The sequence below is a fragment of the Anarhichas minor genome, unplaced genomic scaffold (assembly GCF_050575085.1).
Source record: "Anarhichas minor isolate MPS153535 unplaced genomic scaffold, ASM5057508v1 ptg000027l, whole genome shotgun sequence".
NCBI classification, from domain to species: domain Eukaryota; kingdom Metazoa; phylum Chordata; class Actinopteri; order Perciformes; family Anarhichadidae; genus Anarhichas; species Anarhichas minor.
In genome coordinates this window covers 24390425-24417500 of record NW_027466473.1, presented here as the reverse complement: position 1 = coordinate 24417500, position 27076 = coordinate 24390425, and the positions used below count along the sequence as shown (strand labels likewise).

At 41.6% G+C, this 27076-nt stretch overlaps 3 protein-coding genes and 1 long non-coding RNA gene across 4 annotated transcripts in view; 1 reads left to right on the top strand and 3 right to left on the bottom strand.

Moving 5' to 3' along the window:
- The window catches only part of ap4m1 (adaptor related protein complex 4 subunit mu 1), a 15980-nt gene extending 14169 nt beyond the window's left edge, over positions 1-1811 (bottom strand). Inside the window, exons 1-4 of the mRNA XM_076101684.1 lie at positions 1519-1811; positions 899-960; positions 545-630; positions 294-400 (exon numbers count right to left, since the gene is read on the bottom strand). Coding sequence (XP_075957799.1) covers positions 294-400; positions 545-630; positions 899-956 — 251 coding nt within the window. The 5' untranslated portion in view covers positions 957-960; positions 1519-1811. The remainder of the gene's footprint in view (positions 1-293; positions 401-544; positions 631-898; positions 961-1518) is intronic.
- Positions 1812-2178: 367 nt separating this feature from the next.
- rbmx2 (RNA binding motif protein X-linked 2) lies at positions 2179-5878 on the top strand. The gene is made up of 6 exons (XM_076102484.1): positions 2179-2290; positions 3151-3266; positions 3346-3397; positions 3483-3612; positions 3981-4176; positions 4250-5878. Exons 1-6 carry the CDS (start codon positions 2286-2288, stop codon positions 4639-4641), a joined length of 891 nt encoding a protein of 296 aa, XP_075958599.1. The 5' UTR covers positions 2179-2285; the 3' UTR covers positions 4642-5878.
- siah2l (seven in absentia homolog 2 (Drosophila)-like) lies at positions 5870-25988 on the bottom strand. The gene is made up of 3 exons (XM_076102483.1): positions 25433-25988; positions 8604-8783; positions 5870-8254 (listed from the first exon to the last, which is right to left on the bottom strand). Exons 1-3 carry the CDS (start codon positions 25904-25906, stop codon positions 7883-7885), a joined length of 1026 nt encoding a protein of 341 aa, XP_075958598.1. The 5' UTR covers positions 25907-25988; the 3' UTR covers positions 5870-7882.
- On the bottom strand, positions 17570-22679 carry LOC142960581 (uncharacterized). Its single transcript, XR_012956338.1, has 2 exons — positions 20047-22679; positions 17570-19944 (listed from the first exon to the last, which is right to left on the bottom strand). It is a non-coding gene; the product is annotated as an uncharacterized LOC142960581 (long non-coding RNA).
- Positions 25989-27076: the final 1088 nt, after the last annotated feature.

Below are 27076 nucleotides of genomic sequence, written 5' to 3'. Positions count from 1 at the left end.
CACAGTAATCTTTAACCAGAGCGGAGAACCTGAGAACAGACAGAACGTTCACATGTAAAGTACAAACAACCACTGTGGTCACGTTTCTAATATCAGAACCTGATTATTTTACTACGAGGAGCCTTCATAGTGTTGGTTCTGGCGCCCCCTGTGGACTACAGTGGTAGTGTCTCCCTTTAGAAAACCTCTTGTTCTACTGCAGCAGATCTGACAGTCTGAACCTCTCAGTCCTGGTTCTGGTTCTCCTGGAGGAAGAGGAGGATTCGTTAGTACTATGAGAGATTTAAACTCACCTGTTGAGGAACTCGATGACGGTGAAGGGGGAGGAGTCAGCGGTGGCGGTGGCGACCCAGTAGAGCCCTCCCTGCCTGACGTGGATGAAGTGAAGATCTCTGAGCGTCTGAAGACACACGGTGACATCTTCAGCTTTATTCAACGTGTTTCCTGTTTCTACTCTGTTGTTCTTGCTTTAAAGCACTGTGAGCATCATGTATTGTATTAAAAGCTGCTTCATACACATAAGGTTTATTTTGATTATTATCACCATGACGACCGGAGGCTGGTCTCCGGTCAGCGCTGTGACCTTCTCGTAGAAAACACCGACGACATCACTTCCTGCTTCTCCACGGACTGAATGTGACGTTAAGATATTTACAACAAACACAAACAACGGGTTCATCTGGGACATAAAGTGATGATAATATGGTAATATGTATTATAATGATAATATGGTAATATGTATTATAATGATAATATGGTAATATGTATTATAATGATAATATGGTAATATAGATCATAATGATAATATAGTAATGTGTATTATAATGATAATATGGTAATATGTATTATAATAATATGCATAATATGTATTTGGGCTCAGACAAAGAGGTGAGGATACAGTCTTTATAGATGAGGTGGTCGCCCTGTGAGGACAAGATGAAGACCTGAGAGATCATCCTGCTGAGAGACAGACAGACAGACAGAGACAAAGAGACAGACAGACAATATATCTCAATATTCTCTCTTCTTTCATTGTAAAGGGTCAATATTGCATAACTTTGTAAATGTAACCTTATATTCTGTGTTCAGGTTTACTTTGTAACATCTGCCTCTTGGCGCATTTACAGCAATGTTTTTATTAATGTGTCGCTGATCTAATAAACCAATACATAAATAAATGAGATATGTATGTAGGTAAATAACTTGGGCGTTAGCTTGTTGTGCAGACTATAAACTTAGGTTAAATATCCCCCTAAGATGAGGACAGTAACTACAGTACTACATGAAGTCATTCTTAACTTTTAATTAAAACAAATTAGACAGAGACGAGTCTGATTTAATTCATGCCGAATTCATCACAAGTTCCAGATGCGTTAAAGAAACATCGTGAATAGTTTTTACACACACGTGAGATGTAAAAACGGGTAAAGTTAAGTTAAATTCAGTGACATTGTGACGAGGTTCGTGTTAGACTATTAGCCTACATTAATGCTAACTGATAGCTGTAACGTCACTCACCTGCAGAAGACTGTCTGTAACTTACTTTAACTATTTGTTACGAAGCCATGAATAGAAATAAACGTGATTTTACTAATGCTAACTGTAGCTAACGGTAGCCAGGCTAACGTTAGCACATTAAAGTTAGCCTACTTTACGTTACATTTCTAAGAATTCACAGGAGACCCGTGAATGATAAACTGGTCAATAAAGCAGTACAGTGGAGCATTTAAAGCTTCACTGAAACACAATGTCAGTGTTCATAGTTAGCTGCCTGGCTCTCGACTGACAGACTTGTGTTTACAAACCGGGTCAAGAAGATGGCGGATAACGGCACAGCGCCCCCTGCTGGACGGGCGGCGAACCTGCAAATTAAATAATAATATGTATAATAATGTGAAATAACTCTAATGGCCCTCTAATAAAAACGCATGTTTTAATAAACATTCACAACAATATAAATTGAATGCTTATTGTTTACACTAAAAATCTGTGCATAAATATTCTGTCTGTGTGTATAATATTTGAGTTATTGTGGATTTTTTACTGTTTTTACTTATTTTATATTTAATATTCTTTACTGTTTTATTATTATAATTATGTTTTATTGTTATTATTTATAATACTTGTGTTGTTATCTTAGTCACATAAACGTAGCTTGTAGTTAAGTCATCCGAACAGCAGGCGGCAGTAGAGGCGGGAAATCACCCTGAAGTGGATCAAATCACTCGAGAGAGAGAATTCCTGCATCCGTTTATATCCCGTGTAACCTACTGAGTTACTTCACCATGAAGTAAGTAAACATTTTCACATTAATAAAGTTATTTTGGTTTAATTCATACTGTGATCTGGCCTCTGATGCACGCTCATCCGTTAGCCACTGCTAACTAGCATCGTTGCTAACCAAACGTAGCCGCATTCTAGTGGCTGAAGAAAAATCTTGACATTTTTCATTCGGTGTGTAAACGTACATGTAAAACACAAAGTCTACCGTTATAATAATCATTCATAAGCAGTTTATTAAATCGGCATTAACAAAACAGCTCATATGTTCAATAAATCCACGTTTTTCTGCGTGTTTTCAAGGCTGTGACGTACCACGTCCAGTTTGGCGAAGGACTGTTTTTGTTTCTATTGTTTTTATTTATATTATTCGAGTTCGCTTCATTTGCCGAATTCAAGAGTGGATCATAATGTGTCGGTCTTCAATCTTTACTTTGTCTCACACGTTTAAATTGTCCCCGTCACGTGTGAAATGTAAAGTTGGACAAAGTTTGAATGGAGTCTGGCTGAAGGTTTCTTCTCGCTAGAAGCTTCCTGTTAAATGTGATGCTGCGTGTTTAGATGTTTTGGGAGGACTGAAAGTAATCACATTACCGTCACGTTACTGCACCATACACACTCACATATACCTCTAGTCTACTGTAAGTATCACTTCACTCTGTTGTACTTATACTGTGTATTACTCTGCTTGTTGTACATCTGGTTGGATGCTAAACTGTGTTTCACAGTTTCAGTACCTGTACTATAAAGTATATATATATATATATGAAATATACCTGTACTCTGTGCAATGACAATAAAGCCAAAATATAAACCTGAGGATGGTGCATTCAGGTGCAGATTAAAAAGTGTTGAATCTGTGTTTTTCAGTCCGCTGACGAAGGTGAAGCTGATCAACGAGCTGAACGAGAGGGAGGCTCACCTCGGGGTCAAGGAGTCCGTCTCCTGGCACACAGAGTACAGAGACAGTGCCTGGGTGTTTGTGGGTGAGACGGGTGTCTGTGGGCGAGGCGGGTGTCTGAGAGCGTCTCTCTGGATGATCGTCTCCATCTTGTTTCCTTGCAGGAGGATTTCCATACGAGCTGACCGAAGGCGACATCATCTGTGTCTTCTCTCAGTACGTGTTTCCTGCTCTCTTCTCTCTTCACTCACCTGTGAGAGAGAACATCCTGAATCCACCCGTGTTCTTTTATCCTCGTCAGGTACGGAGAGATCGTCAACATCAACCTGGTCAGAGACAAGAAGACGGGGAAGTCCAAAGGGTTCTGCTTCATCTGCTTTGAGGACCAGCGCAGCACCGTCCTGGTGGTGGACAACCTGAACGGCATCAAGGTGACCAGATACATGTTCATCACAGACCTCTGCTTCCACACTGTATGCTAAGCTAGGCTAGCTGTTTCCCTGTGTTTCAAGTTGTTAAGCTAAGCTAGGCTAGTTGTTTCCCTGTGTTTCATGTTGTTAAGCTAGGCTAGCTGTTTCCCTGTGTTAACGGTCTTTACGCTAAGCTAAGAGAGAGAGATACCCGGTCAGTGTGGACGTCTGAGATATATGTATATGTATATATATATATATGTATATGTACATGTACATGTACATATATATGTACATGTACACACACATAGTGATTATAAAGAGAACGTGAGCAGATGTTAACAGGAAGTAAACATCTGGATAATGAACCGTGGTGCGTTCGCTGTCAGATTAAAGGTCGGACGATCCGCGTGGACCACGTCAAAGACTACCGCCCCCCCAAAGACGGCGAGGACATGGATGACATCACCAAACAGCTGAGGGAGCAGGGCTGTGCCCCCAAAACCCAGCAGCACCCCCCCTCCTCCTCCTCTTCCTCAGAGGAAGAGGAGCAGTACGACATCCCTGTGAAGAAGCCCAAAAAAGGTGAGGTCACTTCCTGTTCATCTCCATACAAACAAATCATTATGGGATGGATTTTTATTTCTCTCTCTCTCAGACAAGAAAGAGAAGAAGAAAAAGAAGAAAGACAAGAAGGAGAAGAAGAAGGAGAAAGAGAGAGCGGGTCGGGCGCTGCACTCGTCTTCCTCACCTCCTCCTGATGTCAGAGTTAAAGAGGAGAAGGAGGACGCCGCCTACGACAAGTACCACCAGAGGGGGGCGCCACCAGGAGGGAGAGGGAACGAGGAGAGGAGGAGGGAAGGAGAGGGAGACAGGAGGAAGGAGACAGAGAGGGAGACAGACAGGGAGAGGGAGGGAGACAGGAGGATGGAGAGGGAGAGAGAGAGCGACAGGAGGATGGAGACAGAGAGGGAGACAGACAGGGAGAGAGAGGGAGACAGGAGGAGGAACCGAGACAGGGAGAGAGACAGAAGAAGAGAGAGACAGTGATGGGACAGACAGACGGACATCACTGTCTCAGAACAAGATGGCCGCCGAAGAGACACAAGTTTGTTTTTACTTTTTCTTTGTCTATTTTTTTTTTTATAAAACATGAAAATGTCTTCATGAAGAAAGTCTTAATCGTCACCGTGGAAACGTTTGACTGCTGGCTGAACATCTTATTTCTTTGTTACACAAACAACAACAACGCTCATTAAATATGTAAATCATTAAACTATGACGTCATGATTCATCTGATCAGAAACTGACAACTTCAGAGGTTAAAGGTACAGGGTAACATGTTAAGTATATAATTAATGTATAATCACGTTGTGTATCGTTAGCTTAGCATTACCTGTTTAGAGCTACATACGAGGCTCTTCTACAGAAGCCCAGATGAGACAAACCCAACACAGACGACAGGTTTTATTATTCAACTATTCCTTAAAACAACTTGTTTTTGTGTTGAAAGATGAATCATTATGACTTATTATAATAATAAACACTAAAAATAAATAAATATTAATCTTCAAGCCAATCGATGCTGTCGGGTGGAAATGGAATATTTAATTTGGGTTATTTTTGTTCCCTTTGTTGTGTTTTGGGGCAAATTACTTGAATTTTTGGGGGATTTTGTCTCCGATTTATTTCTGATGCTGAAATTCTACATTTATGGAATAATTTGTAAGACTTTTCCTGAAAGAACTGAGATTTGATAAAAAATGTAGGTAAAATATGAATGACCTAAGAAATTAATTAAATGTTCTTTAGTTGTTTTATACGTTGACGTTAACTGGACAAATTGTTTTACTACTTTACGTTGAAACTTCCTGGAATAATGGAGCTAAAATAGAACATTTCCTACTAATTAAAGCAATAATGAGATTAGCTGATAGCCTCGTTAGCTTAGCACAGAGTTCTGATCCGGCAGCTTGTTTACAGAATATTAACAAACACGTTTCCCTCCTGAATAATTTAACTTTACTAAAAGTTTGTTTTCAGAAACCAGATGACTCTAAATACTACAATACCCATGAGCCTCAGCTGCTGTTGCCATGGGGATAAGTTACTGAATGTTTCTAGCTTCAGCTAGCCGTTAGCATCACATGTAGCAGAATGTGACCCCGATTGGTGTGTTGGTGAAATGCATCCTGGGAGTCGTAGTTTTGACTCATGAACAGTTCCGATGATTCAGAGTTTCATGTCAACAATAAAAAGAATAAAAAGTGAGCGTTAGTTATGTGAACTCTCCTCGTCTTCATCTTTATTCATCATCGTCTCAGCAGCAGAGTCAAACTGTCAGAACACAAATACAATAAACGGAGCAGTTTTTATAAAATATACCGTCGTTATCGCTAAACATCTGGTAGAAAGTCGGTGGCTGTAAAGTGGAAGTGATTATCAGAGCTGTGTTTCCTCCGTGTTTATTATTCACTATTAATAATAATGTGCCCTCATTTTACCAGACAATTGACAATTTTTCCACAACTTTTACAACCAAAAACTCGATTAAAACACTTTAAAAATTAAAACGAGGCTTTTAAAACCATAAATTATAATTAATAATAAATTAATGAAGCTTTGAAATTCTCTAAAGCCACAGTCTATTATTGTTTACATCAGTAAAATTAACAATAAAGACACTCACTATATATTTCTACCTTGTTCTATCATCGGTTGCTAGCTAGCAAATGAAAAACAGTCACTAGCTAATGTGAGCTAACGTGCAACGGTCGCTAGCTAGCGAGCTAATTAACTTGTAACGGCTTTTTACAAGCTTCCAGCTAAGTGTTTATTTAAGTGACTCTTTAACTGATGTTATTAAACCCATAATAATAATCATCGCCACTTCGTTAGCGAGCCCGTAGCAGTTAGCACGTTTTTTGGTGAATTGTTTCTCTTATTTACATTTATATGTTCACACAGTTAATTACACATTTCATCCATTTTTAACTGTAATTATTACTAAATTTAATTATTGGAACTGTTGGAAATTATCTCAGAATTACCGACGTGAAATAAAACTTAAGACATTTATTTATGATTATAATGAATTAATCTGAACTAGTTTCAGCAGAAAGCTGCAGTGAAGATCAACAAACACGGAGGAAACTGCTGGAGGTCAGAGGTCAGAGGTATCTGCTGAAGTCGGGTTCTTCCTGGTCCGTTTGCTACAACGGTTTACAGACGAGGAATGTTTCTAAATACATTTCTCTGTCATGAGTTCATGTTGTGACTCCAACAGGAAGAAGAAGAAGAAGACGGTAGAAAAAGTTAAGGCGCTGGCGGCTGAACGGACAACTTTTATCTGAGATTAAAGATTAAAGTGTGAGGACTCCAGAAGCTCAGCTGGTCCTCAGAGTCCAGACACTGACCTCCGAAATGTGAGAGACGAGCTGCAGCCGCCGGTCACTGCAGGGATTCGAACCGGCAACCTTCCACTCTGAACTATTCACATTGTTCTGCTGCACTTTAACAGCCAGCAGCCGTTTGTTTCCTGTGAAGTTTTAATCTGGCTCCACTGTTACGTTAACGTTTCATAGAAGCCGATCGTCTTCATCCTTCATGCTGCGTTCACAACAAAGCAAAGCTACATGTTGGCGTCACATTATTCACAGGATCACTTGTGTTTAACGTCACTCCGGTTGTTGAAGAACCAGATATCCAGGAAACTAAACTCATGTCTGGTTCATGACATCATCAGGAGGAGTTCTCACTGTGTCTAATAAACCACACGTCAGCTGTTTACTACTGCACCAACACTAAATATCCATCAGTGCTAGGCTATATGCTAGGCTAACAATGTAGCATCTCCATCTACACTCAACATAACGTGATGAAGACGGAAATATTTCTGATTCAACAACGTCGATGAAGACAGCAGCGACTTTCTTCCGTCCTCTCGCGTCTTTGCTTTGACTTTGTATTTAAAGAAGATTCTCTTGGTGTTTGATGTGAACGCAGCGTTAGATGAGAAAGGTGACCAGATGTTTCCTGCAATAATAGAGTCGATATTCTTCTCCATCATCGATGAGAATATTGAGAACAAACAGGAAGTCAGGTTGAGATAATTTGTCTGTTTGAACCCTTTGATCTCTGGAGAGTGAACTCTGTCTCAGGAGTCTTTGGAGCGGCGCCCATGACGGCCCAATGCTCGCTCTCTCTCTCTTTGTTTCCTCTGGCGCCCGATCGAGAGACGACCCGTCACAGAAGGCGGCGGCGCTGCTTCTGGTTCTTCTGGTTCCTCCTCTCAGCACATGGAGATGGTGACGTTGATCCCCAGGTTGCCGTTGTCGGCGAACAGGTGTGCGATGGAGGTGTCGAACACGAGGCAGTCGCTGTTCATGATGGCGGCCGCCACCCCGTCGTGGATGGAGCGCGGCGTGGCCTCCCAGGTGAGCCGGCGCCGGTTGCCGTTGAGCTCCAGGCGGTAGGCGAAGTTCTCGGCCTGCTTGCGGGTGCCGATGAGCAGCACGACGGCGAAGAACTGCTGGTGGCCCTCGTACTTCTCCTGCTTCTCCAGGACCAGCATGAAGTGGTGGCTGAAGCACGACTGCATCATCACCCAGTCTACGGCGCCCGGCAGGTTGATGTCCGTCGCCAGGAAGACGATGTCCTCGCCCTGCAGAGACACGGAGACACGGCGGAAATCATGGAAACAGTCATTTTGTTTCCCCCGATTTCTAACCAGCTCCTCAAACTGAAGAACTGGAGCTCAGATAATCTGAAAAATAAACACTTTGTGTTGAGATTAAGAGTCAGATCTAGTCGGCAGACCAGCAGAGAAGTCTTAACAGTCAGCTAATGCTGATAGCGTTGCAACTGGTTAGAATAGTTAGTGAAGAATGTTTGATAAAGAGTTTAAATAGTTAGCTAAAGGTCATTAATAAACAGCTAAAAGCTAACAAGTACTGGATTTGAAGTTGAAGTAACACTGATATGAAGTACTCCTAACAGTGACATGGACTCACCTGCAGCGTGGTGATGGACTTGTGAGCGTGCATCAGGTGAGGCATGACGGCCTCCAGAGAGCCGTGCCACTTACAGGTGGCTCCAGGACACGGACAGGTGTACGGACGGAACTCACACACCTCCTCGTGGTCCGGCTTCTCACTGTGGTGGAGGGACAGAAGACAGCCGGCCGCCGAGTACTGGGGACACAGGTACAAGTACACAAGTACTATCAGCTTCATGTAGTTAAAGTAGTGACTGTGTAGTTCAGTGGTACTCAGTGTGTACTGGCTGTAATGTACTACTTACAGCTGAGACAACAGACATGACTGTGTGATTATTGTGGTATTAGTACTTCTACTTCATGAAGGGATCTGAACACTTCTTCCATAATCTGGTGTGTTTAATAATTGAGTCATAAAGCAGATTAAAATGTCTCACGTCACCTTCACAGCAGCAGATTATCAGATTTAAAAAGTCAAATTTAAGCTGCGATCACGTTGTTGTTTACACATTACGGTTCGTCTTGTTGTCTTTTAGTCAAAGCAGATGAATGGACACAAAGATTTTTAACCACTGAATCTATCGTAAACTAAATAACTAGAATCTGTAGAACTGTGAAACAGGTCAACAGGAATCCTCTGATCCAGAGTTTTTTGGGGGATTTAAAGAATTATTCTCAACAGGACTCTCAGGAACTTCTATCTTTGTGAGGACCAATGGGAGGCCTCGACACTGAGGACATTCTGTCCTCAAAGAGTCGAGACTTTTAAGGGTCATTGACCTGAAGACTGACGATTAGAATATTAGTGATTAGAATGCAACTTCATGAGCTGATGTACTTCATTATAAACAGATGTGAAGAAACATCTTCCTCCTCCACAGCTGAAACACCAACACACTCTGCAGCACCACGATCAATACCAATCAGGCTAAGAGCGTGTGTGTGTGTGTGTGTGTGTGTGTTGATAAATGGCTTTGAGGGAAAAGGGTTCATCAGGCTTCAAGTTCAGGTTTTTTTTCATTGGGAGTAAATCAGTTTTATAACAGTCTTGTTGACAGCGCCCTCTAGTGGCTGCAGTGTTTACTGTGTATTCTTAGTAAAAACCTCCGGAAGTCAGAGCTTCATGTGTTCAAGCTGCATTCTCTCTAGTGTCCACCAGGGGGCGACTCCTCTGGTTGTATAGAAGTCTATGAGAAAATGACTCTACTTCTCTCTTGATTTATTACCTCAGTAAACATTGTAAACATGAGTTTATGGTCTCAATCTCTAGTTTCAAGTCTTCTTCAATACAGCATGATGTTCATTTAGTACATTATGGTCCATTTAGAGTCAAACAGACCATAAAGCAGGGGATGCTTTAGGGCGGGGCTACACGGTGATTGACAGGTCTCTACCAGAGACGTATACGTTGTCTCTATGTCACTCCTCCTCAGTCAGGTTTTTGATATGAACAAATATCTTAATCAGAGTATTGAGGCTGCATGTAAACAAGATAAAATATATTTACACCAGGCTATGAGTCTACAGAAGCCGATTAGCATGTTAGCATGCTAACATGATCTGCTAACACAGCACACACTTTAAACCAGGACTCACCTGGCTGCTCGGCAGCGGTTTGGTACGTCCGACAGGTTTACCGGTTCTGCCTCTGACCTCTGACCCCTGCTGCTCTTGTTGTTGTTGTCCGGTGTTAGCGGTTAGCCCTGTGGCGCTAGCTGAACCCACTCCGTGGTGGCGATGCCAGCCTAGCAGGCAGCGCCACTGAGCCAGCTCCCTGAGGAGAGGCAGGCAGGAGGCCGGACACAGCATCGAACACACGCACACACTGCCGACACACACAAACGCCTTGATTACCTCCAGACCTTTAGTCCAACAACTTACAGATTGATTGATTGATTTAGGGCCCTTTCACACCTTCCTGTTGATGTAAACAATGACAACCACAACGAGACGTAGACAATGACGTCAACCGGACAAAGTGGCAACAGGACGTATAGGCGATGACGACAACGGCAACGGGACGTAAGCGCTATGACGACAACGGCAACGGGACGTAAGCGCTATGACGACAACGGGACGTATACGTGATGACGACAACGGGACGTATACGCGATGACGACAACGGGATGTATACGCGATGACGTCAACGGGACATAAACGCTATGACGACAACGGGATGTATACGCGATGACGACAACGGGATGTATACGCGATGACGACAACGGGACATAAACGCTATGACGACAACGCCGACGGGACGACAACGTGACGTATAGACGATGACGGGACGTATAGGCGATGACGACAACGGGACATATAGGCGATGACGACAACGGGACTTGTAGGCGATGACGACAACGGGATGTATACGCGATGACGACAACGGGACGTAAACGCTATGATGACAACGCCGACGGGACGACAACGTGACGTATAGACGATGACGGGACGTATAGGCGGTGACGACAACGTGACGTATAGACGATGACGGGACGTATAGGCGATGACGACAACGGGACGTATAGGCGATGACGACAACGGGATATAGGCGATGACGACAACGGGCCGTATAGGCGATGACGACAACGGGATATAGGCGATGACGACAACGGGCCGTATAGGCGATGACGACAACGGGATATAGGCGATGACGACAACGGGATATAGGCGATGACGACAACGGGCCGTATAGGCGATGACGACAACGGGCCGTATAGGCGATGACGACAACGGGATATAGGCGATGACGACAACGGGCCGTATAGGCGATGACGACAACGGGACGTATAGGCGATGACGACAACGGGACGTATAGGCGATGACGACAACGGGACGTATAGGCGATGACGACAACGGGACTTATAGGCGATGACGACAACGGGCCGTATAGGCGATGACGACAACGGGACGTATAGGCGATGACGACAACGGGACGTATAGGCGATGACGACAACGGGACTTATAGGCGATGACGACAACGGGACGTATAGGCGATGACGACAACGGGACGTATAGGCGATGACGACAACGGGACGTATAGGCGATGACGACAACGGGACGTATAGGCGATGACGACAACGGGCCGTATAGGCGATGACGACAACGGGACGTATAGGCGATGACGACAACGGGACGTATAGGCGATGACGACAACGGGACTTATAGGCGATGACGACAACGGGACGTATAGGCGATGACGACAACGGGACGTATAGGCGATGACGACAACGGGACGTATAGGCGCTGACGACAACGGGACGTATAGGCGATGACGACAACGGGACGTATAGGCGATGACGACAACGGGACGTATAGGCGATGACGACAACGGGACGTATAGGCGATGACGACAACGGGACTTATAGGCGATGACGACAACGGGCCGTATAGGCGATGACGACAACGGGACGTATAGGCGATGACGACAACGGGACGTATAGGCGATGACGACAACGGGACTTATAGGCGATGACGACAACGGGACGTATAGGCGATGACGACAACGGGACGTATAGGCGATGACGACAACGGGACGTATAGGCGATGACGACAACGGGACGTATAGGCGATGACGACAACGGGCCGTATAGGCGATGACGACAACGGGACGTATAGGCGATGACGACAACGGGACGTATAGGCGATGACGACAACGGGACTTATAGGCGATGACGACAACGGGACGTATAGGCGATGACGACAACGGGACGTATAGGCGATGACGACAACGGGACGTATAGGCGCTGACGACAACGGGACGTATAGGCGATGACGACAACGGGACGTATAGGCGATGACGACAACGGGACGTATAGGCGATGACGACAACGGGACGTATAGACGATGACGACAACGGGACGTATAGGCGAGGACGACAACGACCACCGGCTGACATGAACTCAGAGGCTTCACATCTGTCTACACGTGGAAACAAATCCTCATGATGTCACATTCACTCCAGGATCAAAACCAACTGAAACTTAACTTCTAAAGATGCACTCGTATTGTTTCACAGTGCTGCTTGTTTGCATGTGATGAAGCTAAACTAACTGTCTGAGGGTCTCCTGTAGATGAAGGAATCTCCTCCTCTAAAGAGTTTTACAACAATACGAACACATCTATTAATAACTGAATGAGATATGAGGTCAGGGTTGTAGCTCCGTGGAGCTCAGATCTCTGAATCAGACACAAAGACTCCTTTCAGGCTCTAAAACGTCTTTTTTCTTTCTGTTTAAATCTATATTTACGTTCCTTAAAATATCTAAAAGGCCAATAATAGATCACACAATGTTGTGAGTAATAAACTCAACGCCGTGCAGCTCGTTACCCTCTGAATGTTTCACTGAGCAGCATCTCAATCTGTTGAAGTTATTTTATCTTCAGTCAGATCAACAGTGATTATTATGGGATGCAGCCTCAGTCTCTTGGTTGTCCCCTCTTTGTGTTTTGGAGAGTAAATAAATTGTTGTATAAATATAATAAAAATGTAATAAATGATATTGTCAACTGAATCGTTTTAAGTTTCCTATGAGAATAAATCTGTAATTCAAACCCAGAGATCAGAGACTAGAAACACGTTCTACTGAATACTGAGAACCATCGTCACTAAAACTTTATTTACACTCTGATAGTTAACGGTAAAACTTTATTTACACTCTGATGGTTAACGGTAAAACTCTATTTACACTCTGATGGTTAACGGTAAAACTCTATTTACACTCTGATGGTTAACGGTAAAACGTTATTTACACTCTGATGGTTAACGGTAAAACTTTATTTACACTCTGATGGTTAACGGTAAAACTCTATTTACACTCTGATGGTTAACGGTAAAACGTTATTTACACCCTGATGGTTAACGGTAAAACTTTATTTACACCCTGATGGTTAACGGTAAAACTCTATTTACACTCTGATGGTTAACGGTAAAACGTTATTTACACTCTGATGGTTAACGGTAAAACTTTATTTACACTCTGATGGTTAACGGTAAAACTCTATTTACACTCTGATGGTTAACGGTAAAACGTTATTTACACCCTGATGGTTAACGGTAAAACTCTATTTACACTCTGATGGTTAACGGTAAAACTCTATTTACACTCTGATGGTTAACGGTAAAACTTTATTTACACTCTGATGGTTAACGGTAAAACTCTATTTACACTCTGATGGTTAACGGTAAAACGTTATTTACACCCTGATGGTTAACGGTAAAACTTCATTTACACCCTGATGGTTAATGGTAAAACTCTATTTAAACTCTGATGGTTAACGGTAAAACTTTATTTACACTCTGATGGTTAACGGTAAAACTTTATTTACACCCTGATGGTTAACGGTAAAACTTTATTTACACCCTGATGGTTAACGGTAAAACTTTATTTACACCCTGATGGTTAACGGTAAAACTCTATTTACACCCTGATAGTTAACGGTAAAACGTTATTTACACCCTGATGGTTAACGGTAAAACTTTATTTACACCCTGATGGTTAACGGTAAAACTTTATTTACACCTTGATGGTTAACGGTAAACTGCCGTAAAACAAGACTTTTGAGAAAGTGCTAAGACGGACATTTTTTCACTGTTTCAAACAATGAATCCAGAAAATAATTTGTCAGATGAATCAATAACAGAAGATAACGGTTACAGTGACACAACGAGGCCTCGATCAATTCAATCCGATCCAAAAATCATTTGAAATATCGATAGCTTATCAAAAATGTTAAACATCAGCTGACTGATCTCCAACAACGACTCATTCAATCGAGAACCGATAGATAAATCATCACACACGTACCAGCTTCTGTTGGAGAATCTCTACACATGCAGCAGTAATGCAGCTGAACCGCTCTCGCCCGCCCGCTGTCTCTCCTGCAGCAGCAGCAGAAAAAAACAACCGTTTTCTTCTTCTGTGGTGAGAAGACGAAGCACCGATAACACACACACACACTCTCTCTCTCTCTCAGCTGTGTGGCGTTTGTCCGTCCGCCCGCCCAGTGACAGACACACACACACACACTCTCTCAACTACACACACACACATACAGAGGTGGATTCTCTCTCTGCTGTCAGTGAGCATCTCTCGTCCTCTGAATGAGGAAAAAAAACATTCAGCCTCCAACCGACCGACCGTCACCGAGACGCTGCAGCACACACACACACACACCGCAAGACACACACACACACACACACACACACACACACACACACACACACACACACACACACACACACACACACACACACACACACACACACACACACACACACACACACACACACACACACACACACACACAGGAGAAAGAAAGCTGAGAGAGAGAATATAAGAGGAGTGTCGCTCGCCCGAGTGCGATCCTCCTCCTCTCCTCCCAGCATCTGTCGACAGCCCCGCCAACACACACACACACACACACACATGCTGCAGTGTGTGTTTACATCTTGTACCTTTGTGAATTATTTCCTGTTGTTAGGGGGTTTTTTATCCCAGAATCCTTTGCGGCTTTGACCTTAAACCTTCTTTTCTTTTTGTGAAAACACGCCGAGGTTTAAAAAATTAAAACGTGTATTAATTTATCTATTTGGTCATTAATTAATTAATTTATTTAGTAATTTATCTATTTATTTATTTATTCCTGAAGGAATGTGCTGATGGCCGGCTTTAACGTGAGACATGACAGCCTGATGAATTATAATAACAAATAATACATCATTTAATACTTATTTAAAATAAATAAATCATAAATAATACATTAAATAATAATAATAATATATACAGAATAAAATTAAAAAATATAAATAAATATATAAAATTAAAAAGTATAGTAATAATTATTATTAGAATAATAATAAATGGTCTTTTACTTGTACCTCTCTGGTCTTACATGTCTGGGCTTAACAATAATTATTATTATATTTATTATCTTGTTATTATTACGCAGTTTGTAAATATTTAAAATCACATTTGATGGATGAAGAACCGGAGACATTAAAGATGCAGAAACAAAGTTTACCATCTCATGTTGTTCATCATCAACAAACAGTCAGCTGTCAAACCCCCGCAATGCATTCTGGTCTATGGAGGCTGCTGCAGTGATTTAGGGTTAGATTTTAGGGTCTGTTGTGGCCAGTGCACTGTACTTCTCCGTAGTCTGCTGGGGGAGCAGCATTGGAGCCGGAGACACCAACAGACTTAATAAACTGATTAAGAAGGCCGGCTCCATCATTGGCTGCAAACAAGACTATCTGGAAGAGGTGGTGGAGAGGAGGACACTGAAGAAACTGTTATCCATATTGGATAACCTGGACCACCCTCTCCACCACCTACTGCAGGGACAGACTGATCCAGCTCCGCTGTCACAGGACGGATACAGAAAAACATTCCTGCCCTCTGCCATTAGACTTTATAATAAAACACCTCGGGCCAGATCATCGTCCTTCACATGACTACAACAACGCTACACGGTTGTTGCTTGTTGTTGGTGATCCTTGCTCTACTGTCCAGTTTGTTTAGTTTACTAGTTGTTAATTTAATTAATACCACTATATTCATTGTATATACTGTGCATTCCTATTTTTTTATTCTATTTTATCATATTTTTTATTAATCTATTCCTTCAAATTCAATATCTGCTCTGTTATTTTATTGTACTGTATATATTGTGCATTCCATACGTTATATTTTACTCTGTAAATTGCTGCTACAAACTAATTTCCCCCTGGGGATGAATAAAGTTTATATCTGTCTATCTTAATTTAACTTCAGTGAACGAGAGGAGCTCCCCCTGGTGGTCGAACACTGTTACTGCAACACAGCCGCACACACACACACACACACACACACACACACACACACACAGGGTGCTTCTCAAGTCTCTTAATTGTTGTTTCCTCGCTCCTCGATTGAACCGGAAGTTGTTTCTGCTCCGCCATATTGACGGCCGTCCCAAAGCTCTAATGTAGCTCTGAGGATGGAGGATGGAGGAGGAACCTCTGAGGAGCCATGAGCGAGGAACCACTAGAACAGAGTTCCAGGAAGTCTTTTAACGGCCGACACGCCCCCTCATTGTTCATCAGTCATGTGATTGGACGCTGCAGCCGATCGGACTGACTGACTGAGTTTAACACCAGAGTGAAGACGGATCAGAATAAACTCTAGTTTATATTTGATTAGGTTTCTGATTCAACATCTGGTTTAAATAAATGTTCATTGTAGTCTGAACAACAAAAGGATCACAAACAACTTTCTACATTTATTAGAAAGATTTGTGTTTTCATGATCTGATGTTTCCCTCAATAACTTTATTATGGAAACAATTAAAGTCAGAGAGAGCTGGAGAGACGAAACACTTTTTACATCATTCCTGAGTGTTTGATGAGTTTTATCATTTAAGAGAAACAATAATCATATTCTGGGTTATTTAATAATGACGTCACAATCTGAATTTCAAAACGTACAGACGCAAATAATTCATCAATAAGACGATCGCATTCCGCTGGTAGAAATGGATCCTGTGCTTATAAACAGAACACAGGACACAGTTTGTTAACAGACTACAGAGAGAAACACCTCTACAGTGGTGATCACTGTGTGTCTTTATTAGTTATCAGTGTTATTAGTTACTGTTATTAAGTACAGTGATCATGTGAACAGACACTAACTTATCTAAAGTCTCTCCAGCTGTTAAAGCCGACTGACAGCTGATCCAGCTGTGATCAGCTGATCCTCCGTCATCAGAAACAGACGTCGCTTCACGTGACACAACTGAGGAAAGGACGTCTCATGTCTCCTAAAACATATTTCCTCGTTCCTCTCTCCTCGCATGGTTTCCTCCATGCATCCCTGGTGGGAGGGACTAAGACGCAAGGAAAGGACCCAAGTGAGGGAAACGGGGATGCAGTTAAGAGACTTGAGATGTACCCACACACACAGAGACAGACATACAGAGACACAGACACAGAGTGTGAAACTAATATGTTGATAAAAAAAGTATTATTTAATGTTGAAACCATGAATCCATCAACAGACAAATTATCAACTAACTGTTTCTAAATCATTGAAGTCACTTTCCAAGAAGAAAAGTCTACAGCACCCGTCTGTGTGACTCTCCCAGAGGGGGCGTGTCTACAGCACCCGTCTGTGTGACTCTCCCAGAGGGGGCGTGTCTACAGCACCTGTCTGTGACTCTCCCAGAGGGGGCGTGTCTACAGCACCTGTCTGACTCTCACAGAGGGGGCATGTCTACAGCACCTGTCTGACTCTCACAGAGGGGGCGTGTCTACAGCACCTGTCTGACTCGCACAGAGGGGGCGTGTCTACAGCACCTGTCTGTGACTCTCACAGAGGGGGCGTGTCTACAGCACCTGTCTGTGTGACTCTCGCAGAGGGGGCGTGTCCACAGCACCTGTCTGTGACTCTCCCAGAGGGGGCGTGTCCACAGCACCTGTCTGTGACTCTCCCAGAGGGGGCGTGTCCGCAGCACCTGTCTGTGACTCTCCCAGAGGGGGCGTGTCCACTTAAACCTGCTCCAGCGCAGGCTAACTGAAGGTAGCTGGATAAGCTGCCACTCCCCCGGAAAACATGGCAGCTCCTGTCATATACGGTAGTCTAATGCGCTTGCGCATCTACCGGGGGTTATACGGGAGTTCCAGAAATGCATGTAAAGTGAGACACACGGTGATCCATTAAAAGCAGCTGAGCAAACTAAGAAGCCTCTATTGCATTAATGTACAGCTCCCTTCATCAGAGATCCACTGATGAAGGAGGATATTAGTTAGATTAGCGTTTTATAGGGAGAGAGTTCTTCCACATCGCCAAGATCCGTTATCACATCATGATGACTTCCTCTACGAGCGCTATCCATTCTGCCCACAAGGAATCATTTATTTACAGACCTTCTGGAGCATACATTGAACACCACACGCTGCAGCCGAGCATTGACTCTCACACACTGGATGCAGCCTTGAGCTGTTCTGCGAGTGGTACATTGTTGTTCAGTGTCGGCGATGCGGAGAACATGGGGAAAGCCGCTGCATGCCGTGCTGTTGGTGAAGTTTATTTGGCGCTTAATAAACTTATGGATGTGTTCATTACATCACCATGGCACATATTGTACTGACTCAGCATTCTGAGTAATGTGTGTGTGTTAGTGTTTACTTGCTCCCATGTCCTCTTGATGGCTGCGTTGCATACATGAGGGTTAAAGCACAACTCTGAGATGTAGTACAGTATAAAGTACATGTACCTCTGAGATGTAGTACAGTATAAAGTACAATAGGTACCTCTGAGATGTAGTACAGTATAAAGTACATGTACCTCTGAGATGTAGTACAGTATAAAGTACATGTACCTCTGAGATGTAGTACAGTATAAAGTACAATAGGTACCTCTGAGATGTAGTACAGTATAAAGTACAATAGGTACCTCTGAGATGTAGTACAGTATAAAGTACATGTACCTCTGAGATGTAGTACAGTATAAAGTACATGTACCTCTGAGATGTAGTACAGTATAAAGTACAATAGGTACCTCTGAGATGTAGTACAGTATAAAGTACATGTACCTCTGAGATGTAGTACAGTATAAAGTACAACATGTACCTCTGAGATGTAGTACAGTATAAAGTACAATAGGTACCTCTGAGATGTAGTACAGTATAAAGTACATGTACCTCTGAGATGTAGTACAGTATAAAGTACAATAGGTACCTCTGAGATGTAGTACAGTATAAAGTACATGTACCTCTGAGATGTAGTACAGTATAAAGTACATGTACCTCTGAGATGTAGTACAGTATAAAGTACAATAGGTACCTCTGAGATGGAGTACAGTATAAAGTACATGTACCTCTGAGATGTAGTACAGTATAAAGTACAACATGTACCTCTGAGATGTAGTACAGTATAAAGTACATGTACCTCTGAGATGTAGTACAGTATAAAGTACAATAGGTACCTCTGAGATGTAGTACAGTATAAAGTACAATAGGTACCTCTGAGATGTAGTACAGTATAAAGTACATGTACCTCTGAGGTGTAGTACAGTATAAAGTACAACATGAACCTCAGATGTAGTACAGTATAAAGTACAACATGTACCACTGAGATGTAGTACAGTATAAAGTACAACATGTACCACTGAGATGTAGTACAGTATAAAGTACAACATGCACCTCTGAGATGTAGTACAGTATAAAGTACATGTACCTCTGAGATGTAGTACAGTATAAAGTACTATATGTACCTCTGAGATGTAGTACAGTATAAAGTACAACATGTACCTCTGAGGTGTAGTACAGTATAAAGTACAATATGTACCTCTGAGATGTAGTACAGTATAAAGTACATGTACCTCTGAGATGTAGTACAGTATAAAGTACATGTACCTCTGAGATGTAGTACAGTATAAAGTACATGTACCTCTGAGATGTAGTACAGTATAAAGTACATGTACCTCTGAGATGTAGTACAGTATAAAGTACAATAGGTACCTCTGAGATGTAGTACAGTATAAAGTACATGTACCTCTGAGATGTAGTACAGTATAAAGTACAATAGGTACCTCTGAGATGTAGTACAGTATAAAGTACAACAGGTACCTCTGAGATGTAGTACAGTATAAAGTACAACAGGTACCTCTGAGATGTAGTACAGTATAAAGTACATGTACCTCTGAGATGTAGTACAGTATAAAGTACAACATGTACCTCTGAGGTGTAGTACAGTATAAAGTACAACATGTACCTCTGAGGTGTAGTACAGTATAAAGTACAACAGGTACCTCTGAGGTGTAGTACAGTATAAAGTACAATATGTACCTCTGAGATGTAGTACAGTATAAAGTACAATAGGTACCTCTGAGATGTAGTACAGTATAAAGTACAATAGGTACCTCTGAGATGTAGTACAGTATAAAGTACATGTACCTCTGAGATGTAGTACAGTATAAAGTACAACATGTACCTCTGAGATGTAGTACAGTATAAAGTACAATAGGTACCTCTGAGATGTAGTACAGTATAAAGTACATGTACCTCTGAGATGTAGTACAGTATAAAGTACAATAGGTACCTCTGAGATGTAGTACAGTATAAAGTACATGTACCTCTGAGATGTAGTACAGTATAAAGTACAACATGTACCTCTGAGATGTAGTACAGTATAAAGTACAATAGGTACCTCTGAGATGTAGTACAGTATAAAGTACATGTACCTCTGAGATGTAGTACAGTATAAAGTACAACATGTACCTCTGAGATGTAGTACAGTATAAAGTACATGTACCTCTGAGATGTAGTACAGTATAAAGTACAATAGGTACCTCTGAGATGTAGTACAGTATAAAGTACAATAGGTACCTCTGAGATGTAGTACAGTATAAAGTACATGTACCTCTGAGGTGTAGTACAGTATAAAGTACAACATGAACCTCAGATGTAGTACAGTATAAAGTACAACATGTACCTCTGAGATGTAGTACAGTATAAAGTACAATAGGTACCTCTGAGATGTAGTACAGTATAAAGTACAACATGAACCTCCGAGATATAGTACAGTATACAGTACAATATGTACCTCTGAGGTGTAGTACAGTATAAAGTACAACAGGTACCTCTGAGATGTAGTACAGTATAAAGTACAACATGTACCTCTGAGATGTAGTACAGTATAAAGTAGAATATGCACCTCTGAGATGTAGTACAGTATAAAGTACATGTACCTCTGAGATGTAGTACAGTATAAAGTACTATATGTACCTCTGAGATGTAGTACAGTATAAAGTACAACATGTACCTCTGAGGTGTAGTACAGTATAAAGTACAATAGGTACCTCTGAGATGTAGTACAGTATAAAGTACTATATGTAACTCTGAGATGTAGTACAATATAAAGTACAATATGTACCTCTGAGATGTAGTACAGTATAAAGTACAATGTGTACCTCTGAGATGTAGTACAGTATAAAGTACAATGTGTACCTCTAAGATGTAGTACAGTATAAAGTACATGTACCTCTGAGATGTAGTACAGTATAAAGTACAACATGTACCTCTGAGGTGTAGTACAGTATAAAGTACAATAGGTACCTCTGAGATGTAGTACAGTATAAAGTACAATATGTACCTCTGAGATGTAGTACAGTATAAAGTACATGTAACTCTGAGATGTAGTACAGTATAAAGTACATGTACCTCTGAGTTGTAGTACAGTATAAAGTACAATAGGTACCTCTGAGATGTAGTACAGTATAAAGTACTACATGTACCTCTGAGATGTAGTACAGTATAAAGTACAACATGTACCTCTGAGATGTAGTACAGTATAAAGTACAATAGGTACCTCTGAGATGTAGTACAGTATAAAGTACAATGTGTACCTCTGAGATGTAGTACAGTATAAAGTACATGTACCTCTGAGATGTAGTACAGTATAAAGTACAATAGGTACCTCTGAGATGTAGTACAGTATAAAGTACAATAGGTACCTCTGAGATGTAGTACAGTATAAAGTACATGTACCTCTGAGGTGTAGTACAGTATAAAGTACAACATGAACCTCAGATGTAGTACAGTATAAAGTACAACATGTACCACTGAGATGTAGTACAGTATAAAGTACAACATGCACCTCTGAGATGTAGTACAGTATAAAGTACATGTACCTCTGAGATGTAGTACAGTATAAAGTACAACATGTACCTCTGAGGTGTAGTACAGTATAAAGTACAATATGTACCTCTGAGATGTAGTACAGTATAAAGTACATGTACCTCTGAGATGTAGTACAGTATAAAGTACAATAGGTACCTCTGAGATGTAGTACAGTATAAAGTACATGTACCTCTGAGATGTAGTACAGTATAAAGTACAACATGTACCTCTGAGATGTAGTACAGTATAAAGTACATGTACCTGAGATGTAGTACAGTATAAAGTACAATAGGTACCTCTGAGATGTAGTACAGTATAAAGTACATGTACCTCTGAGATGTAGTACAGTATAAAGTACAATAGGTACCTCTGAGATGTAGTACAGTATAAAGTACATGTACCTCTGAGATGTAGTACAGTATAAAGTACATGTACCTCTGAGATGTAGTACAGTATAAAGGAGAACAGGTACCTCTGAGATGTAGTACAGTATAAAGTACATGTACCTCTGAGATGTAGTACAGTATAAAGTACAATAGGTACCTCTGAGATGTAGTACAGTATAAAGTACAATAGGTACCTCTGAGATGTAGTACAGTATAAAGTACAACAGGTACCTCTGAGATGTAGTACAGTATAAAGTACATGTACCTCTGAGATGTAGTACAGTATAAAGTACAACATGTACCTCTTAGATGTAGTACAGTATAAAGTACATGTACCTCTGAGATGTAGTACAGTATAAAGTACAATAGGTACCTCTGAGATGTAGTACAGTATAAAGTACAACAGGTACCTCTGAGATGTAGTACAGTATAAAGTACATGTACCTCTGAGATGTAGTACAGTATAAAGTACAACATGTACCTCTGAGGTGTAGTACAGTATAAAGTACAACAGGTACCTCTGAGGTGTAGTACAGTATAAAGTACAACAGGTACCTCTGAGGTGTAGTACAGTATAAAGTACAATAGGTACCTCTGAGATGTAGTACAGTATAAAGTACAATAGGTACCTCTGAGATGTAGTACAGTATAAAGTACAATAGGTACCTCTGAGATGTAGTACAGTATAAAGTACAATATGTACCTCTGAGATGTAGTACAGTATAAAGTACAATATGTACCTCTGAGTTGTAGTACAGTATAAAGTACAATAGGTACCTCTGAGTTGTAGTACAGTATAAAGTACAATAGGTACCTCTGAGATGTAGTACAGTATAAAGTACTACATGTACCTCTGAGATGTAGTACAGTATAAAGTACTACATGTACCTCTGAGATGTAGTACAGTATAAAGTACTACATGTACCTCTGAGATGTAGTACAGTATAAAGTACAATAGGTACCTCTGAGATGTAGTACAGTATAAAGTACATGTACCTCTGAGATGTAGTACAGTATAAAGTACATGTACCTCTGAGATGTAGTACAGTATAAAGTACAATATGTACCTCTGAGGTGTAGTACAGTATAAAGTACAATATGTACCTCTGAGGTGTAGTACAGTATAAAGTACATGTACCTCTGAGATGTAGTATAGTATAAAGTACATGTACCTCTGAGATGTAGTACAGTATAAAGTACATGTACCTCTGAGGTGTAGTACAGTATAAAGTACAATATGTACCTCTGAGATGTAGTACAGTATAAAGTACAACATGAACCTCTGAGATGTAGTACAGTATAAAGTACAACATGTACCACTGAGATGTAGTACAGTATAAAGTACAACATGAACCTCTGAGATGTAGTACAGTATAAAGTGCATGTACCTCTGAGATGTAGTACAGTATAAAGTACAATATGTACCTCTGAGATGTAGTACAGTATAAAGTACAACATGTACCTCTGAGATGTAGTACAGTATAAAGTACAATAGGTACCTCTGAGATGTAGTACAGTATAAAGTACAACATGAACCTCCGAGATATAGTACAGTATACAGTACAATATGTACCTCTGAGGTGTAGTACAGTATAAAGTACAACAGGTACCTCTGAGATGTAGTACAGTATAAAGTACAACATGTACCTCTGAGATGTAGTACAGTATAAAGTAGTATATGCACCTCTGAGATGTAGTACAGTATAAAGTACATGTACCTCTGAGATGTAGTACAGTATAAAGTACTATATGTACCTCTGAGATGTAGTACAGTATAAAGTACAACATGTACCTCTGAGGTGTAGTACAGTATAAAGTACAATAGGTACCTCTGAGATGTAGTACAGTATAAAGTACTATATGTAACTCTGAGATGTAGTACAGTATAAAGTACAATATGTACCTCTGAGATGTAGTACAGTATAAAGTACAATGTGTACCTCTGAGATGTAGTACAGTATAAAGTACAATGTGTACCTCTAAGATGTAGTACAGTATAAAGTACATGTACCTCTGAGATGTAGTACAGTATAAAGTACAACATGTACCTCTGAGGTGTAGTACAGTATAAAGTACAATAGGTACCTCTGAGATGTAGTACAGTATAAAGTACAATATGTACCTCTGAGATGTAGTACAGTATAAAGTACATGTAACTCTGAGATGTAGTACAGTATAAAGTACATGTACCTCTGAGTTGTAGTACAGTATAAAGTACAATAGGTACCTCTGAGATGTAGTACAGTATAAAGTACTACATGTACCTCTGAGATGTAGTACAGTATAAAGTACAACATGTACCTCTGAGATGTAGTACAGTATAAAGTACAATAGGTACCTCTGAGATGTAGTACAGTATAAAGTACAATGTGTACTTCTGAGATGTACTAGAGGAGAAGTATAAACTACATGGAAGAACCTGAAATATGTACTTAAGTGTAGTAGTAGTACTTTAGTGGTAAAGTTACTTCCCACCACAGTATGTTGGATTATAATCTCCCTCACAATACAAGTTAAAACCATTATATTTAATGTTTTATATAACTGGATAGAAACATAACTCATTAAGATCTTTATTGATCTTCAGTGTTTTTATCTATTCAATGTTATTGATTATATAAAAACTCAAAAGACAACAACAACACAGTTTTGGGTCCTTTTTCTGTGGCTGTGACGTCACAGGACACACACACACTTGTGTCGCAGAACGAGGAAGTTGTGTGAAAGAAGTGCGCAGAAGCAGAGCAGTTAGCTCGTGTTGTGTCGGTTGGCCGGTGGCCGCGTGCGTATGTGCGCGTGTTACCTTGCAGGGGAACGGAAGCGTGGACGCCACCTTCTCCATCGCCAGGTTCCGGATGCTCGGGGTGAGCGGGCCTCGGCACGTCGGACAGCAGCTCAGCTTCTGGCGGCACTGGTTGCAGACCAGGTGACCCGCCTGGCACTGCAGGATGGGCGGCAGGACGTAGTCGAAGCATACCGGGCACTCGAACAGCGCCGTGAGCTCCGGGGACTGCAGGGACACGGCGGCGGAGGAAGGAGCAGCGGACACCGACCCGACCACGGAGCTCACGCCGACCACGGAGCTCACACCGGAGGCTGCTGCTGCCGCCACAGCCGCCGCTGCTGCTGCCGCCGCTGCTGCTGCTTGAGCGGCGGCTCCTCCGTGCTTTCCTCCGCCTGCTTTCCCGGCACCGAGTCCTCCACCTCCGGCTCCGGCTGAGGAGGGACGGCTCATGGCTTCCAGCTGCGGTCCGTTTCCCGTGAACTGTAACGTCATCTACTGTGTTTACTACCGGACGTCGCTCCTAGCCAACCGGAGACACAACAACATGGCGGCTGCCAGTTCGTATCACACTGCCGCCCCGCTCTCATTGGACGGTGCGTCACAGATTGACAGGGCGCTCAGCCAATCAGAGAGTGGAGTCGTGTCATTACGTAATGCTTGGCAGAAAAGTGTGAAAGCTTGTTTACAGTGAAAGAACAAAATAAGATGAAAAGTTAATTATTAAAATATTTATATTATAAATAAATGGATATATAATAGAAATGTTCCCATGGTCAGTCATTATTATGAGATAAAACCAATTATTATTAGATATAAACCTCATCCCACCTCTCCTCACACCTTCTCAAACCTCTTCACACCTCCTCTCACCTCCCCCCACCTCCTCACAACTTCTCCCCACCTCCTCTCACCTCATCCCACCTCACACCTTCTCAAACCTCTCACCTCCTCAGACGTGTGTTGTCAGACTGTGGCTCCAGAACTGGTTCGGCAGCTTGAGTCTGGCCCCCGGCCCGCCTGAAAGGCTCTCGCGTGTATTTCCAGGAGGAATCACGAGTCCCGGCTCAATTAACCTTCAGACGCCTTCAAGTTCAGTCCACACTAAGATGTGTGAAAAGAAGAAGAAACTGACAAAAGCCGGCCGCTGAGGATTCTGGGTGATTAGAGCTCTACGCTTCTCTTCAGTGTGACAAAGACTTTGAGATCCTGCTGGTGGTCTATGAAGACCTCTTAGGTGGTCTGCTTCAGGTCCAAACTAAACATGCAGGAGACTTTATTGTTTGCTGCTGTTTACATGTTGAATGTATTTATTGATCAGGGACAAAGTTCTACTAGTGTTCGTCTCTTTAGGGTCCTAATATAGACAGAAACATACATTGTTTACATCTCTCACTGTGCTGTAACTGCATCTTATTGCTATATTTTAAATAACACGTCATACATAACTCATCTTAATGCCTTCTTATGTTGAAAAAGCAACCGTCTGTGTTTCTTTGTGTTATATAATGGATTAATTTAATCAGATGGTAAAGACAAACTCAAAGGATATCATCTCATATGTTTTTGATTAAAAGCAAACATTTAAACATTGAGTTATAATCTCTGAGATCTGACACGTTTCATTTTAGCAGAATTAAACTCCATAAAGAAGGAAAGATGGAG

Excerpts from the sequence above, each read along its gene's own strand:
- rbmx2 (XM_076102484.1), top strand. Across the intron at positions 3,267-3,345 it reads CAGTGCCTGGGTGTTTGTGG|GAGGATTTCCATACGAGCTG; the intron begins GTGAGACGGGTG and ends GTTTCCTTGCAG. Across the intron at positions 3,613-3,980 it reads ACAACCTGAACGGCATCAAG|ATTAAAGGTCGGACGATCCG; the intron begins GTGACCAGATAC and ends GTTCGCTGTCAG.
- siah2l (XM_076102483.1), bottom strand. The coding sequence starts at position 25,906 with ATGACGTTACAGTTCACGGGAAACGGACCGCAGCTGGAAGCCATGAGC. Across the intron at positions 8,784-25,432 it reads CGCTTCCGTTCCCCTGCAAG|TACTCGGCGGCCGGCTGTCT; the intron begins GTAACACGCGCA and ends CTGTGTCCCCAG. Across the intron at positions 8,255-8,603 it reads AGTCCATCACCACGCTGCAG|GGCGAGGACATCGTCTTCCT; the intron begins GTGAGTCCATGT and ends GTGTCTCTGCAG.